Source organism: Coregonus lavaretus, assembly GCF_964263955.1.
Source record: "Coregonus lavaretus genome assembly, contig: HAP1_SCAFFOLD_591, whole genome shotgun sequence".
In the NCBI taxonomy this organism is placed as follows: Eukaryota; Metazoa; Chordata; class Actinopteri; order Salmoniformes; family Salmonidae; genus Coregonus; species Coregonus lavaretus.
Window position 1 is genome coordinate 250,795 of NW_028166602.1, and position 17,276 is coordinate 268,070.

The 17,276-nt window shown below is 45.9% G+C and overlaps 1 protein-coding gene across 1 annotated transcript in view; it reads right to left on the reverse strand.

Annotated features, from left to right (window-relative positions):
• Positions 1-17,276, reverse strand: part of LOC311114533 (dystrophin-like) — a 44,042-nt gene that overhangs the window by 18,444 nt on the left and 8,322 nt on the right. Inside the window, exons 2-9 of the mRNA XM_084189780.1 lie at positions 14,664-14,725; positions 14,190-14,264; positions 11,390-11,591; positions 10,056-10,141; positions 6,192-6,349; positions 3,449-3,615; positions 2,920-3,031; positions 2,255-2,391 (exon numbers count right to left, since the gene is read on the reverse strand). Coding sequence (XP_084045906.1) covers positions 2,255-2,391; positions 2,920-3,031; positions 3,449-3,615; positions 6,192-6,349; positions 10,056-10,141; positions 11,390-11,591; positions 14,190-14,264; positions 14,664-14,725 — 999 coding nt within the window. The remainder of the gene's footprint in view (positions 1-2,254; positions 2,392-2,919; positions 3,032-3,448; positions 3,616-6,191; positions 6,350-10,055; positions 10,142-11,389; positions 11,592-14,189; positions 14,265-14,663; positions 14,726-17,276) is intronic.

Here is a 17,276-nt window from a genome sequence, read left to right on the forward strand (position 1 = left end):
ATGGATCAGAGGCATAATGGAGTAGGGATTCTATACGGTAGATCCCAATGGATCAGAGGCATAATGGAGTAGGGATTCTATACGGTAGATCCCAATGAATCAGAGGCATAATGGAGTAGGGATTCTATACGGTAGATCCCAATGGATCAGAGGCATAATGGAGTAGGGATTCTATACGGTAGATCCCAATGGATCAGAGGCATAATGGAGTAGGGATTCTATACGGTAGATCCCAATGAATCAGAGGCATAATGGAGTAGGGATTCTATACGGTAGATCCCAATGAATCAGAGGCATAATGGAGTAGGGATTCTATACGGTAGATCCCAATGGATCAGAGGCATAATGGAGTAGGGGTTCTATATGGTACGTCCCAATGAATCAGAGGCATAATGGAGTAGGGATTCTATACGGTAGATCCCAATGAATCAGAGGCATAATGGAGTAGGGATTCTATACGGTAGATCCCAATGAATCAGAGGCATAATGGAGTAGGGATTCTATACGGTAGATCCCAATGAATCAGAGGCATAATGGAGTAGGGGTTCTATACGGTACGTCCCAATGAATCAGAGGCATAATGGCATCAAAAGGAATAGACTGTCTGACAGATCTACTCACTGTTTGGTCTTCCAACCGATACATCTTTATTCATGCATGTCTCTGCATCACGCGCACACCCACACACACACACCCGCACACACACACACACACACACACACACGAGCGTGCGCTGACATCGAGCGTGCGTTGACATCAAACAAACCTCTCTGAATTTACCAGAGCAAGAAAAACTAAAGAAATCACCCAGTGAAAAATCAAGGCCAAGGACAAGTAGACATAAACACACACACACAGGCACACACAGACACACAGACACACAGGCACACACACTCACACACACACACAGAGACACACAGCATCCTGACAAGGTGACAGTGAATGCATTAATGTGTATGGCTGCTAGCTTGGCAGGCTGAGAATCTCTCTCCATTTTCTGTCTCAACTGATTCTTCAACCAGCCAGTGTGAGCTAAGTGTGCATTTGAGTGTGCATGCATGTGTCTATGTGTGTGTGTGTCAGTGAATGTGTGTGTGTGGTCTAGCAGTCAGGGAAAGGGACTAGATCCCCTAGGCCAGCTGTTAGGCCTAAACCAGCCCCTCTCCTGTCCCTTAGGCCAGCTGTTAGACCTAAACCAGCCCCTCTCCTGTCCCTTAGGCCAGCTGTTGATAGACTTGTTGGGACTAGATGAGATGTTTAGATATGGGACCTGGTCTGGGGCCTGAGGGCTGATTATATCACCTGGTTGTGTGTGTGCATAGGCCAGCTGTTAGACCTAAACCAGCCCCTCTCCTGCCCCTTAGGACAGCTGTTAGACCTAAACCAGCCCCTCTCCTGTCCCTTAGGCCAGCTGTTAGACCTAAACCAGCCCCTCTCCTGTCCCTTAGGCCAGCTGTTAGACCTAAACCAGCCCCTCTCCTGTCCCTTAGGCCAGCTGTTAGGCCTAAACCAGCCCCTCTCCTGTCCCTTAGGCCAGCTGTTAGACCTAAACCAGCCCCTCTCCTGTCCCTTAGGCCAGCTGTTAGACCTAAACCAGCCCCTCTCCTGTCCCTTAGGCCAGCTGTTAGACCTAAACCAGCCCCTCTCCTGTCCCTTAGGCCAGCTGTTAGACCTAAACCAGCCCCTCTCCTGTCCCTTAGGCCAGCTGTTAGACCTAAACCAGCCCCTCTCCTGCCCCTTAGGCCAGCTGTTAGACCTAAACCAGCCCCTCTCCTGTCCCTTAGGCCAGCTGTTAGACCTAAACCAGCCCCTCTCCTGTCCCTTAGGCCAGCTGTTAGACCTAAACCAGCCCCTCTCCTGTCCCTTAGGCCAGCTGTTAGACCTAAACCAGCCCCTCTCCTGTCCCTTAGGCCAGCTGTTAGACCTAAACCAGCCCCTCTCCTGTCCCTTAGGCCAGCTGTTAGACCTAAACCAGCCCCTCTCCTGTCCCTTAGGCCAGCTGTTAGACCTAAAACAGCCCCTCTCCTGCCCCTTAGGCCAGCTTTTAGACCTAAACCAGCCCCTCTCCTGTCCCTTAGGCCAGCTGTTAGACCTAAACCAGCCCTTCTCCTGTCCCTTAGGCCAGCTGTTGATAGACTTGTTGGGACTAGATGAGATGTTTAGATATGGGACCTGGTCTGGGGCCTGAGGGCTGATTATATCACCTGGTTGTGTGTGTGCATGCCTGTGTGTGTGTGTGTGTGTGAGGACTCACGTCTCCAGGTTGTCTCCCTCCAAGATGGTCTGTACAGGGAGGTAGCCCATGCGAGGGTGCTTAGCGAAGTATCGTTTGGTCCTGAATTTGTTTTTCAGTACCTTGGCAAAGTCCCTCACATCCTCTCCTGACGTAGTCTGAAACACACAGAGACAGAACAAAGACCCCCTTGTTCACAGCCCCAGTCTACAGATCCACACCACACACAGTGACACACCCAAACACACATAGACACCCAAACACACACAAAGAAACACACACATTGACAAACACAGCTATAGACACAAACACCCATAGACACACACACATTGACACACACACACACAGACACACACATAGACACATACACACAAGACACACACACACACACACACACATTGACACACACATACACGCCCACATACACACTCTGACAAACACGGCCTACTTTCAGCAGCAGCACTGGCGAATGGAAACATACGTGTTGAATCAAGTTCATATGGCTGTGGTAAAATAGTGTTAACTGTCTTCCAACCACTTTACACTGGCAGGAAAGAGACAGACTGACCTCATCTTTACAGGTTCATGGGCCCAGTAAATACACAGATTTATTTGCCCTATGTTATAAATACACCACCACACACACACACACACACACACACATGCATGTACCCACACACACATACCGGCGTACAGTACTCCACCATGGGGTACTGCATCTTGTGTCCCTTTGCCACACGGCCAGAGAAGAAGCAGCTTTGGCAGATGTCATAGTTAAAGTGCTTTAAGCTTCGGTACCTGAGGAAGACAGGGAGACAGGGACAGAGGTTACACAGAGACAGAGGGGAGACTGGGGGAGGAGAGAGGTCAGGTGAAGTTCAAGGTTGAGGTCAGGGAGTTGTGTTCCTGGGGTCAGCTAAGGGTTACTGTTATTGTGACTTTGGAAACGTTAGGGTTGCATGAAGGGGCTTGAGAAGTCTGAGGCTACGTCTCAAATGACACCCTACACCCTATATAGTGCACTACTTTTGACCAGAGTCCTATGTGGCCGCCCTACGTAGACAATGGTCAAAGGTAGTGCACTATATATGGGGAATAGGGTGTGATTTGAGACTTGCCCTGGGAGACAGAGAGGGCTCCTGAAAAGGAGCAAGAGAGAAAGAAAGGGAGAGAGCCTCTGTCTGTCTGTCTGTCTGTCTGTCTCTGACTGTCTACCTGAAGCCGATGATAGGACACTCTTTGCAGATGTTACACTTGGCCTGATGTTTGGCTGTCTCAGCAGCTGCCACACGATGTAAGACAGGCAGCCACACCATCGACTGAGGCTCCAGACGCATCCAGTCCAGGAACATAGCAGCCTCCAGCTCCGGCTTGTTATTGGCCTGTTAGACAGGAAGCAGAATACATAACCAATCAGGAACATAGCAGCCTCCAGCTCCGGCTTGTTATTGGCCTGATGGACAGGAAGTAGAATACATAACCAATCAGGAACATAGCAGCCTCCAGCTCTGGCTTGTTATTGGCCTGTTCAAAATATTTTAACACACATACAACCAATTATGGAAGAGCTACGGTCAGCAAGAGGGAAGAATTGATTAATAGGACAAACCAGTGGTATTTCCAGTCTATATATGTATAAGGTATGTATAAAGTGTATGGCTGTATTGCTCTGAGGCAAACAAGCCGTTTTACCAGTATAAAATAATACAGAACTACAAACTCTCCTGCTACTGTTTTCTCCTGGATTGTAAAGCAGGGGTTTTCCATTACACTCTATCATATAACTTTCATGCTACTGTTTTCTCCTGGATCGTAAAGCAGACGTTTTCCATTCCACTCTACATATTTTCCATGGCCATATTTACTGCTGGAAACAGATGCAGTGACAACTGTAGAGAAGTGATTTCCACTGGCTGACAGATGGACCATAGATTACAGATGACCATAGGGTAATAGATGTACTGTGGCTAACACATTCAGTATGGTGATTCACTATAGCTAGCAGGCTAACTGATGTACTTTGGCTAACATAGCTAGCAGGTTAACAGATGTACTTTGGCTAACACATTCAGTATGGTGATTCACTATAGCTAGCAGGCTAACAGATGTACTTTGGCTAACATAGTTAGCAGGCTAACATATGTACTTTGGCTAACACATTCTGTATGGTGATTCACTATAGCTAGCAGGTTAACATATGTACTTTGGCTAACACATTCAGTATGGTGACTCACTATAGCTAGCAGGCTAACAGATGTACTTTGGCTAACACATTCAGTATGGTGATTCACTATAGCTAGCAGGCTAACTGATGTACTTTGGCTAACATAGATAGCAGGCTAACATATGTACTTTGGCTAACATATTCAGTATGGTGATTCACTATAGCTAGCAGGCTAACAGATGTACTGTGGCTAACACATTCAGTATGGTGATTCACTATAGCTAGCAGGCTAACATATGTACTTTGGCTAACACATTCAGTATGGTGATTCACTATAGCTAGCATGCTAACAGATGTACTTTGGCTAACATAGATAGCAGGCTAACAGATGTACTTTGGCTAACACATTCAGTATGGTGATTCACTATAGCTAGGCTAACAGATGTACTGTGGCTAACACATTCAGTATGGTGATTCACTATAGCTAGCAGGCTAACAGATGTACTTTGGCTAACACATTCAGTATGGTGATTCACCATAGCTAGCAGGCTAACTGATGTACTTTGGCTAACATAGATAGCAGGCTAACAGATATACTTTGGCTAACACATTCAATATGGTGTTTCACTAGGCTATAGCTAGCAGGCTAACATATGTACTTTGGCTAACATATATATCAGGCTAACAGATGTACTTTGGCTAACATAGCTAGCAGGCTAACATATGTACTTTGGCTAACATAGGTAGCAGGCTAACATATGTAATTTGGCTAACACATTCAGTATGGTGATTCACTATAGCTAGCAGGCTAACAGATGTACTTTGGCTAACATTGATAGCAGGCTAACATATGTACTTTGGCTAACACATTCAGTATGGTGATTCACTATAGCTAGCAGGCTAACAGATGTACTGTGGCTAACACATTCAGTATGGTGATTCACTATAGCTAGCAGGCTAACATATGTACTTTGGCTAACACATTCAGTATGGTGATTCACTATAGCTAGCATGCTAACAGATGTACTTTGGCTAACATAGATAGCAGGCTAACAGATGTACTTTGGCTAACACATTCAGTATGGTGATTCACTATAGCTAGGCTAACAGATGTACTTGTGGCTAACAGATTCAGTATGGTGATTCACTATAGCTAGCAGGCTAACAGATGTACTTTGGCTAACACATTCAGTATGGTGATTCACCATAGCTAGCAGGCTAACTGATGTACTTTGGCTAACATAGATAGCAGGCTAACAGATATACTTTGGCTAACACATTCAATCTGGTGTATCACTGGGCTATAGCTAGCAGGCTAACATATATACTTTGGCTAACATAGATATCAGGCTAACAGATGTACTTTGGCTAACATAGCTAGCAGGCTAACAGATGTACTTTGGCTAACATAGCTAGCAGGTTAACAGATGTACTTTGGCTAACATAGATAGCAGGCTAACAGATGTACTTTGGCTAACATAGCTAGCAGGCTAACAGATGTACTTTGGCTAACATAGCTAGCAGAGTGCAATGTATAGACCTACTGATTAACCACACAGGACATCTCTACCTAAAGAGACACTTTATAAGACATTTCCCCACATTGCATAGTGTGGTTTTTCATGAAATGCATGTGATCTGCAGAAGGTGTTTAGCACAGTAGTGTAGAATGTGAGGTAGTTTATACGCCTGTATGTTATATGTACGTTGTGTGTGTGTGTGTGTGTGTGTGTGTGTGTGTGTGTGTGTGTGTGTGTGTGCATAGCTACGACCATTGCTACTAGCTCCACATACAAACTGGAAGCAGCTGCGGACGCTGGGCTCGATGTTGGAGCCCCCGAAGGAGGCCACCTCTCCCAGCTGACGGGGGATCTGGATGGAATCATGGAGGAGAAGACCCAGCCTCCGTTGGTCACAGAACCCTGTCGCACTGGCTACCTGGCGGAACAGGACTGATAGAGGTGGGGGAGGGAGGGAGGCAGAGAGCACTGGAGAGGTAAATACCCAAGTCAAGAGATACATACCAACATACTAACAGAATAGACCACATAGGATACTGCCTCCATACACTGGCCATAACAACATACTAACAGAATAGACCACATGGTATACTGCCTCCATACACTAGCTATACCAACAACAACACACACCCCCACACAGCTGTTTGGAGGGGTTTTATGTGTCATGCCTACTTGATGCATGAAAAATCTATCATCAAATCAACAATCTGGCCATGGGTTTTTACACTATGTGGTGCCACATCTGCTGTTAATAATATCATAAAGAGTAGTCCCTACTTCCATCTGTATTTGTCCTCCAGGTGTGGTAATATAAAGATCAGTCATTACTTCCCCATCTGTATTTGTGACTCGTTTCAGGAAACTAGGCATATGTCGCATGTCACTACTTCACAGGAGAGGCATTTGAACGTAAACATAATTATTTTTATCAAAATGCATTTTTTTGGCAGAAATGCCTTCTGGAAGATGTGAACTTTCATGTGCCTTAATAACAAATGTGTATTCCATCCGTAAATACAAATAAAATTGTTAAATTACGAGCCTAGTTGGTTTAGCCACAGAAAAATAACTTCCCGCTAGCCATGATTGACTGAGATAATGGATGGGCTGGACATGCTGGGAGATGAGTTTGGATTGGTCTGCCATGTAGCATGCTTCTGTTTATAACGTGAGCTGCTCAGTATGTGTTGATAGTCCTTTCTACCGCACCATTTCTGAAATATATCGACAGATCAGTTGGAAAAAGTGATTTGCTACTTTCTGCACACGCCACGGTCAGTGTGAACAGGAGTGACTTGACACAACGCTGGCCAAACAAGATGTAGCTACAAACAAAACTGAGTTAAATGGTTCCAGTCTGCCGTGAAGCGTTCAAACATGTATATGGGTAAGAGTCTAGCTACATTTTCAGATATTATACAGTGACTTGTGAAATTATTCACCTCCCTTTGCATTTTTCCTATTTTGTTGCCTTACAACCTGGAATTAAAATGGATTTTTTGGGCATTTGATTTACACAACATGCCTACCACTGAAGATGCAAAATATTTTTTATTGTGAAACAAACAAGAAATAAGACAAAAAAACTGAAAACTTGAGCATACATAACTATTCACCCCCTCAAAATCAATACTTTGTAGAGCCACCTTTTGCAGCAATTACAGCTGCAAGTCCCTTGGGGTATGTCTCTATAAGCTTGGCACATCTAGCCACTGGGATTTTTGCCCATTCTTCAAGGCAAAACTGCTCCAGCTCCTTCAAGTTGGATGGGTTCCGCTGGTGTACAGCAATCTTTAAGTCATACCACAGATTCTCAATTGGATTGAAGTCTGGGCTTTGACTAGGCCATTCCAAGACATTTAAATGTTTCCCCTTAAACCACTCGAGTGTTGCTTTAGCAGTATGCTTAGGGTCATTGTCCTTCTGGAAGGTGAACCTCCGTCCCAGTCTCAAATCTCTGGAAGACTGAAACAGGTTTCCCTCAAGAATTTCCCTTTATTTAGCGCCATCCATCATTCCTTAAATGCTGACCAGTTTCCCAGTCCCTGCCGACGAAAAACTTCCCCACAGCATGATGCTGCAACCATCATGCTTCACTGTGGAGATGGTGTTCTCGGGGTGACATAGCGTTTTCCTTGATGGCCATCTGACCAGAGTACCTTCTTCCATATGTTTGGGGAGTCTCCCACATGGCTTTTGGCGAACACCAAACGTGTTTGCTTATATATTTCTTTAAGCAATGGCTTTTTTCTGGCCATTCTTCCGTAAAGCCCAACTCTGTGGAGTGTACAGCTTAAAGTGGTCCTATGGACAGATACTCCAATCTCCGCTGTGGAGCTTTGCAGCTCCTTCAGGGTTATCTTTGGTCTCTTTGTTGCCGCTCTGATTAATGCCCTCCTTGCCTGGTCCGTGAGTTTTGGTGGGCGGCCTTCTCTTGGCAGGTTTGTTGTGTTGCCATATTCTTTCCATTTTTTAATAATGGATTTAATGGTGCTATTTTTTTTATAACCCAACCCTGATCTGTACTTCTCCACAACTTTGTCCCTGACCTGTTTGGAGAGCTCCTTGGTCTTCATGGTGCCGCTTGCTTGGTGGTGCCCCTTGCTTAGTGGTGTTGCAGACTCTGGGGCCTTTCAGAACAGGTGTATAAATGCTGAGATCATATGCCAGATCATGTGACACTTAGATTGCACACAGGTGGACTTTATTTAACTAATTATGTGACTTCTGAAGGTAATTGGTTGCACCAGATCTTATTTAGGGGCTTCATAGCAAAGGGGGTGAATACATATGCACGCACCACTTTTCCGTTATATATTTTTTAGAATTTTTAAAAACAAGTTATTTTTTTTATTTGACTTCACCAATTTGGCTATTTTATGTATGTCCATTACATGAAATAGAAAAAAAGAAATAAAAAAAAATACATGTTGTAATGCAACAAAATAGGAAAAACGCCAAGGGGGATGAATACTTTTGCAAGGCATTGTAAGTTTCAAATTTTGTCCGAAAGTTGTTTTCATTGCAAGTTAAAGCGTACTGTTCGTTAGCTTGCTGGCTTGCTAGCTAAAGTTACATGTATGATCTGTGTAGTAATATTATTCAAATCAGAAATCCCTTAGCCTTATAGCCTAATGTTAGCTAGCTAACATTGAACCTGGTTGGTTAGCTTTAGCTACCTGCAGATTCATACTACAGCTATGTTTGTAATGGTTGGTAGTAGTATGAGTTGGGATTATGCCGGTTCATTGTTTAGCTAGCTAGCTACATGTCTAAACAAAGCACCAGATGATTACATGACCCATCACGTTAGCCAGGGCTGGCGGTGATTACGGCCATCTATTGTATTTCATAAACATGTGTACATGTCTAGACAATAGTGACCCATCCACTTAGCTAGATGTGGTTGGGGGTTGGTTATAGCATTTCCTTCACATGACCCATCGATTTAGACAAGTGTGTCAGGTAAGCATCATCTAATAATTATAAAATATTTATAACATATTTTTATCTGGACGCTTTCTGTTTTTGATATTGCTACTATGCAAGTAACCATTTCACTGTACTGTTTACACCTTCTGTATCCTGTGCATGTGACAAATCAACTTTTTATTTAATTTGATATATTGTGTGTTTACAAGAGACGGTAATGTGAAGAACAACATGACCTTCACCAAAGTCAGATTAGGATATAGGCCAAGGACTAGATAAAGTGTATTTTTATCTGGACTTTTTACTACTTTTAGTCTTGAAATCTTTGGTTGTTTACTACACTAATCACTGGTTAGCAAATGGCCTCACGTGAATCCTTAAAGAGATGGGTGAAGCTAAGGCTTAAGAGGGTGTGAACGATGCAGAATGGGTGTAGACAAAGAAGAGCTCTCCAGTAGGTTTACCAAAACTTTCAAGGGCCATTCTTTCAAAAGTGGGGTTACAAGTTTATCAACTTTCAAAGTAGAATTACTTTCCCATTGTTCTTCAACTACAGTGTATGATATACCATTTTCTAGCTCTGAGTCTCTACTTTTATCCCAATGTAAAAAACACAATTTCAAATTTTGCTACATAAGACCGAATCGAGGCGGTCAGTCACATTTGTCCTCCAGGTGTGGTAATAAAAAGAGTAGTCATTACTTACATCTGTATTTGTCCTCCAGGTGTGCTTTGCAGAGTGAGATGATGCCAGTTTTGAAGGACAGAGTTCTGATTTTTCCACTTCTTCCTCTGTGAAACCAATCAATCATATCAATCAATCAGATGTCAATCAATCATATCAATCAATCATATACTCATCAATCAGTGAGTGTCGTTAGGTACGTGTCGTTAGGGACGTGTCATTGGGGACCTGTCGTTAGGTACATGTCGTTAGGGACGTGTCGTTAGGGACGTGTCGTTAGGTACGTGTCGTTAGGGACGTGTCGTTAGGTACGTGTCGTTAGGGACGTGTCGTTAGGTACGTGTCGTTAGGTACATGTCGTTAGGTACGTCTCGTTAGGTACGTGTCGTTAGGTACCTGTCGTTAGGTACCTGTCGTTAGTTACCTGTCGTTAGGTACGTGTCGTTAGGTACCTGTCGTTAGGTACGTGTCGTTAGGTACGTGTCGTTAGGTACGTGTCGTTAGGTACCTGTCGTTAGGTACGTGTCGTTAGGTACGTGTCGTTAGGTACATGTCGTTAGGTACCTGTCGTTAGGTACCTGTCGTTAGGTACGTGTCGTTAGGTACATGTCGTTAGGTACCTGTCGTTAGGTACCTGTCGTTAGGTACGTGTCGTTAGGTACGTGTCGTTAGGTACCTGTCGTTAGGTACGTGTCGTTAGGTACGTGTCGTTAGGTACGTGTCGTTAGGTACCTGTCGTTAGGTACGTGTCGTTAGGTACGTGTCGTTAGGTACGTGTCGTTAGGTACCTGTCGTTAGGTACCTGTCGTTAGGTACGTGTCGTTAGGTAATGTGTCGTTAGGTACCTGTCGTTAGGTACCTGTCGTTAGGTACCTGTCGTTAGGTACGTGTCGTTAGGTACGTGTCGTTAGGTACGTGTCGTTAGGTACATGTCGTTAGGTACCTGTCGTTAGGTACCTGTCGTTAGGTACGTGTCGTTAGGTACGTGTCGTTAGGTACCTGTCGTTAGGTACGTGTCGTTAGGTACGTGTCGTTAGGTACGTGTCGTTAGGTACCTGTCGTTAGGTACGTGTCGTTAGGTACGTGTCGTTAGGTACGTGTCGTTAGGTACCTGTCGTTAGGTACCTGTCGTTAGGTACGTGTCGTTAGGTAATGTGTCGTTAGGTACCTGTCGTTAGGTACCTGTCGTTAGGTACCTGTCGTTAGGTACGTGTCGTTAGGTACGTGTCGTTAGGTACCTGTCGTTAGGTACCTGTCGTTAGGTACCTGTCGTTAGGTACGTGTCGTTAGGTACGTGTCGTTAGGTACCTGTCGTTAGGTACGTGTCGTTAGTGTTTTGTGTGTACTATACGTACGTGTCGTAAACATTGAGCAGCCAGTTGAGACACATGTCGACACACAGCGGGACGTTGACCAGGTTCCCATGCTGCTGGTCCAGTTTCTCATAGAGGCTGGTCAGACATGTCATCACCTGCATGATGTCCATCAGCTGCTCATTCTGCTTCAGGCCATGCTGCTCAAAGACCTCACACGCCGCAGGCATACCCAGGAGGTCCACTGGAGAGTAGAGGGGGGAGGGAGGAGAGGGGGAGAGGGAGGGAGGGGGGGGAGGGGAGAGGGGGGAGAGGAGAGAGGGAGGGCGCGAAGGGGGGAGGGAGGGAGGGAGGGAGGGAGGGAGGGAGGAGAGGAGAGGAGAGGAGAGGGTGAGTGTGGGTAAGAGAAAGAGAGAGTTTGATGAGTAAGAGGGTGTGTAATAGAGTAACTGATGTATTATTATTTTTTAATTTTTTTAATTTGACCTTTATTTAACTAGGCAAGTCAGTTAAGAACAAATTCTTATTTACAATGACGGCCTACACCGGCCAAACCTGGACGACGCTGGGCCAATTGTGCGCCGCCCTATGGGACTCCCAATCACGGCCGGTTGTGATACAGCCTGGAATCGAACCAGGGGGTCTGTAGTGACGCCTCAAGCACTGAGATGCAGTGCCTTAGACCGCTGCGCCACTCGGGAGTAACTGATGTGTAATAGAGTAACTGATGTGTAACAGAGTAACTGATGTGTAATAGAGTAACTGATGTGTAACAGAGTAACTGATGTGTAACAGAGTAACTGATGTGTAACAGAGTAACTGATGTGTAATAGAGTAACTGATGTGTAACATAGTAACTGATGTGTAATAGAGTAACTGATGTGTAATAGAGTAACTGATGTGTAATAGAGTAACTGATGTGTAACAGAGTAACTGATGTGTAACAGAGTAACTGATGTGTAATAGAGTAACTGATGTGTAACAGAGTAACTGATGTGTAATAGAGTAACTGATGTGTAACAGAGTAACTGATGTGTAACAGAGTAACTGATGTGTAACAGAGTAACTGATGTGTAACAGAGTAACTGATGTGTAACAGAGTAACTGATGTGTAATAGAGTAACTGATGTGTAATAGAGTAACTGATGTGTAACAGAGTAACTGATGTGTAATAGAGTAACTGATGTGTAATAAAGTAACTGATGTGTAACAGAGTAACTGATGTGTAACAGAGTAACTGATGTGTAATAAAGTAACTGATGTGTAACAGAGTAACTGATGTGTAACAGAGTAACTGATGTGTAATAGAGTAACTGATGTGTAATAAAGTAACTGATGTGTAACAGAGTAACTGATGTGTAACAGAGTAACTGATGTGTAATAGAGTAACTGATGTGTAATAAAGTAACTGATGTGTAACAGAGTAACTGATGTGTAACAGAGTAACTGATGTGTAACAGAGTAACTGATGTGTAATAGAGTAACTGATGTGTAATAGAGTAACTGATGTGTAATAGAGTAACTGATGTGTAACAGAGTAACTGATGTGTAATAGAGTAACTGATGTGTAATAGAGTAACTGATGTGTAATAGAGTAACTGATGTGTAATAGAGCTTGGTGGAAAGAGAGACAGGGATGATGAATGAGTGAGTGATGGAGAGTGTGAGGGGAGGACAAAGGAGAGGGTGAGTGGTAGTAGAGGAGGTACTGTAGGACAGTGACTCTGTGAGGGGGATGGAGGGGTGCTGGAGTAGAGGAGGTACTGTAGGACAGTGTCTCTGTGAGGGGGATGGAGGGGTGATGGAGTAGAGGAGGTACTGTAGGACAGTGTCTCTATGAGGGGGATGGAGGGGTGCTGGAGTAGAGGAGGTACTGTAGGACAGTGTCTCTGTGAGGGGGATGGAGGGGTGATGGAGTAGAGGAGGTACTGTAGGACAGTGTCTCTGTGAGGGGGATGGAGGGGTGATGGAGTAGAGGAGGTACTGTAGGACAGTGTCTCTGTGAGAGGGATGGAGGGGTGCTGGAGTAGAGGAGGTACTGTAGGACAGTGTCTCTGTGAGGGGGATGGAGGGGTGATGGAGTAGAGGAGGTACTGTAGGACAGTGTCTCTGTGAGAGGGATGGAGGGGTGATGGAGTAGAGGAGGTACTGTAGGACAGTGACTCTGTGAGGGGGCTGGAGGGCTGATGGAGTAGAGGAGGTACTGTAGGACAGTGTCTCTGTGAGGGGGATGGAGGGGTGCTGGAGTAGAGGAGGTACTGTAGGACAGTGACTCTGTGAGGGGGATGGAGGGGTGCTGGAGTAGAGGAGGTACTGTAGGACAGTGACTCTGTGAGGGGGCTGGAGGGCTGATGGAGTAGAGGAGGTACTGTAGGACAGTGTCTCTGTGAGGGGGATGGAGGGGTGATGGAGTAGAGGTACTGTAGGACAGTGTCTCTGTGAGGGGGATGGAGGGGTGATGGAGTAGAGGAGGTACTGTAGGACAGTGTCTCTGTGAGGGGGATGGAGGGGTGATGGAGTAGAGGAGGTACTGTAGGACAGTGACTCTGTGAGGGGGATGGAGGGGTGATGGAGTAGAGGAGGTACTGTAGGACAGTGTCTCTGTGAGGGGGATGGAGGGGTGCTGGAGTAGAGGAGGTACTGTAGGACAGTGTCTCTGTGAGGGGGATGGAGGGGTGATGGAGTAGAGGAGGTACTGTAGGACAGTGACTCTGTGAGGGGGATGGAGGGGTGATGGAGTAGAGGAGGTACTGTAGGACAGTGTCTCTGTGAGGGGGATGTAGGGGTGATGGAGTAGAGGAGGTAGTTTGGGGTGGTGACTAGGTGAGGGGCCTGGACTTACGACAGAGAGCTTTCTGCAGGCGCCTCAGCTTCATGGCTGTCCGGTAGGCTGAGAAACGCACGTTGTTCAGGTCGGCTGCAGAGACACATGGAGAGACAGTCACTAAAACTAAATACACTGTAAAACAGTGCTATCTCCATCCATAATCAGATATTGGCCTGCTACTTGAGCTGCACTTGATTTATCTTGGAGTTCACACTTTTGGTACAGTACAAATACAATTGTATAGACCTAGGGTTGCAAAATTCCGGAATCTTTCAATAAATTCCCTGGTTTTCCCGAAATCCTGGTTGGAGGATTCCCGGAATCAGAAGGGAATAAGCAGGAAATCCAACCGGGATTTATTGAAAGTTCATGGAATTTTGCAACCCTATACAGGGCAAACCTAATCTGAAGTGCATCTGAAATAGGTCCTACTTGACAAAGGTTCAATTTGACAAACGTCTGTTGGTCCACTGTATGTGGACTTCTTACCCAGAGACTGGTAGAGCTCGGCCATCTTGGGATGGTCCCAGCATGTTGTCTGTGTCTGGTGGCTGGAGGAGAGGTCAGGAGAATACAGGTCAATACAACCAGGGCCGTGCACAGACCTTTTGGGGGACATGTGATCAAAAAAATAGTTTTTTACGCAACCGCTCGTTAAGCAATTAGGACTTTGATTATTTAGTTACATAAAAGCAATAGATGCCAAATGTATTTGTGTCAAATTAAATGACACAAATAAATAACCCTTAGTTTCAAAAGCTTTATTCTTATTCACTTTAATAATCCTAGCATATGCTACAGTTAACACGATGACTTGCAGGCAGTGGGTTCAGAACAACAGCAACAAAAAATGTATACAACAAAAAATATTTGTGTGGAATTTCTACCACCACCCAAAAGGGCACTTTGGAGACTGGAAGGGCAAAGGGGTATGTGCTCTGCAGGTAGAGCCCTGTCTGTGCACCTGCCTGAATATACACACACACACACAACAAGGGACATGTTGACTGTAAAGAGGACACAAAGGGGTTATATCACGTGTGACGCCGTGTACACATTGATTGTGTGTGTGTGTGTGTGTGTGTGGTGTGGTGTGTGTGTCTGTGGGGTGAAGCAGGGTAAAGGAACCAGGGAAGACAGTAAAGACAGTGATGGGTGAAGCAGGGTAAAGGAACCAGGGAAGACAGTAAAGACAGTGATGGATCCTGTGGGGTGAAGCAGGGTAATGGAACCAGGGAAGACACTAAAGACAGTGATGGGTCCTGTGGGGTGAAGCAGGGTAAAGGAACCAGGGAAGACAGTAAAGACAGTGATGGGTCCTGTGGGGTGAAGCAGGGTAATGGAACCAGGGAAGACAGTAAAGACAGTGATGGGTCCTGTGGGGTGAAGCAGGGTAAAGGAACCAGGGAAGACAGTAAAGACAGTGATGGGTCCTGTGGGGTGAAGCAGGGTAAAGGAACCAGGGAAGACAGTAAAGACAGTGATGGGTCCTGTGGGGTGAAGCAGGGTAAAGGAACCAGGGAAGACAGTAAAGACAGTGATGGGTCCTGTGGGGTGAAGCAGGGTAAAGGAACCAGGGAAGACAGTAAAGACAGTGATGGGTCCTGTGGGGTGAAGCAGGGTAAAGGAACCAGGGAAGACAGTAAAGACAGTGATGGGTCCTGTGGGGTGAAGCAGGGTAAAGGAACCAGGGAAGACAGTAAAGACAGTGATGGGTCCTGTGGGGTGAAGCAGGGTTAAGGAACCAGGGAAGACAGTAAAGACAGTGATGGGTCCTGTGGGGTGAAGCAGGGTAAAGGAACCAGGGAAGATAGTAAAGACAGTGATGGGTCCTGTGGGGTGAAGCAGGGTAAAGGAACCAGGGAAGACAGTAAAGACAGTGATGGGTCCTGTGGGGTGAAGCAGGGTAAAGGAACCAGGGAAGACAGTAAAGACAGTGATGGGTCCTGTGGGGTGAAGCAGGGTTAAGGAACCAGGGAAGACAGTAAAGACAGTGATGGGTGAAGCAGGGTAAAGGAACCAGGGAAGACAGTAAAGACAGTGATGGGTCCTGTGGGGTGAAGCAGGGTAATGGAACCAGGGAAGACAGTAAAGACAGTGATGGGTCCTGTGGGGTGAAGCAGGGTAAAGGAACCAGGGAAGACAGTAAAGACAGTGATGGGTCCTGTGGGGTGAAACAGGGTAAAGGAACCAGGGAAGACAGTAAAGACAGTGATGGGTCCTGTGGGGTGAAGCAGGGTAATGGAACCAGGGAAGACAGTAAAGACAGTGATGGGTCCTGTGGGGTGAAGCAGGGTAAAGGAACCAGGGAAGACAGTAAAGACAGTGATGGGTCCTGTGGGGTGAAGCAGGGTAAAGGAACCAGGGAAGACAGTAAAGACAGTGATGGGTCCTGTGGGGTGAAGCAGGGTAAGGGATCCAGGGAAGACAGTAAAGACAGTGATGGGTCCTGTGGGGTGAAGCAGGGTAATGGAACCAGGGAAGACAGTAAAGACAGTGATGGGTCCTGTGGGGTGAAGCAGGGTAAAGGAACCAGGGAAGACAGTAAAGACAGTGATGGGTCCTGTGGGGTGAAGCAGGGTAAAGGAACCAGGGAAGACAGTAAAGACAGTGATGGGTCCTGTGGGGTGAAGCAGGGTAAAGGAACCAGGGAAGACAGTAAAGACAGTGATGGGTCCTGTGGGGTGAAGCAGGGTAAAGGAACCAGGGAAGACAGTAAAGACAGTGATGGGTCCTGTGGGGTGAAGCAGGGTAATGGAACCAGGGAAGACACTAAAGACAGTGATGGGTCCTGTGGGGTGAAGCAGGGTAAAGGAACCAGGGAAGACAGTAAAGACAGTGATGGGTCCTGTGGGGTGAAGCAGGGTAAAGGAACCAGGGAAGACAGTAAAGACAGTGATGGGTCCTGTGGGGTGAAGCAGGGTAAAGGAACCAGGGAAGACAGTAAAGACAGTGATGGGTCCTGTGGGGTGAAGCAGGGTAATGGAACCAGGGAAGATAGTAAAGACAGTGATGGGTCCTGTGGGGTGAAGCAGGGTAAAGGAACCAGGGAAGACAGTAAAGACAGTGATGGGTCCTGTGGGGTGAAGCAGGGTAATGGAA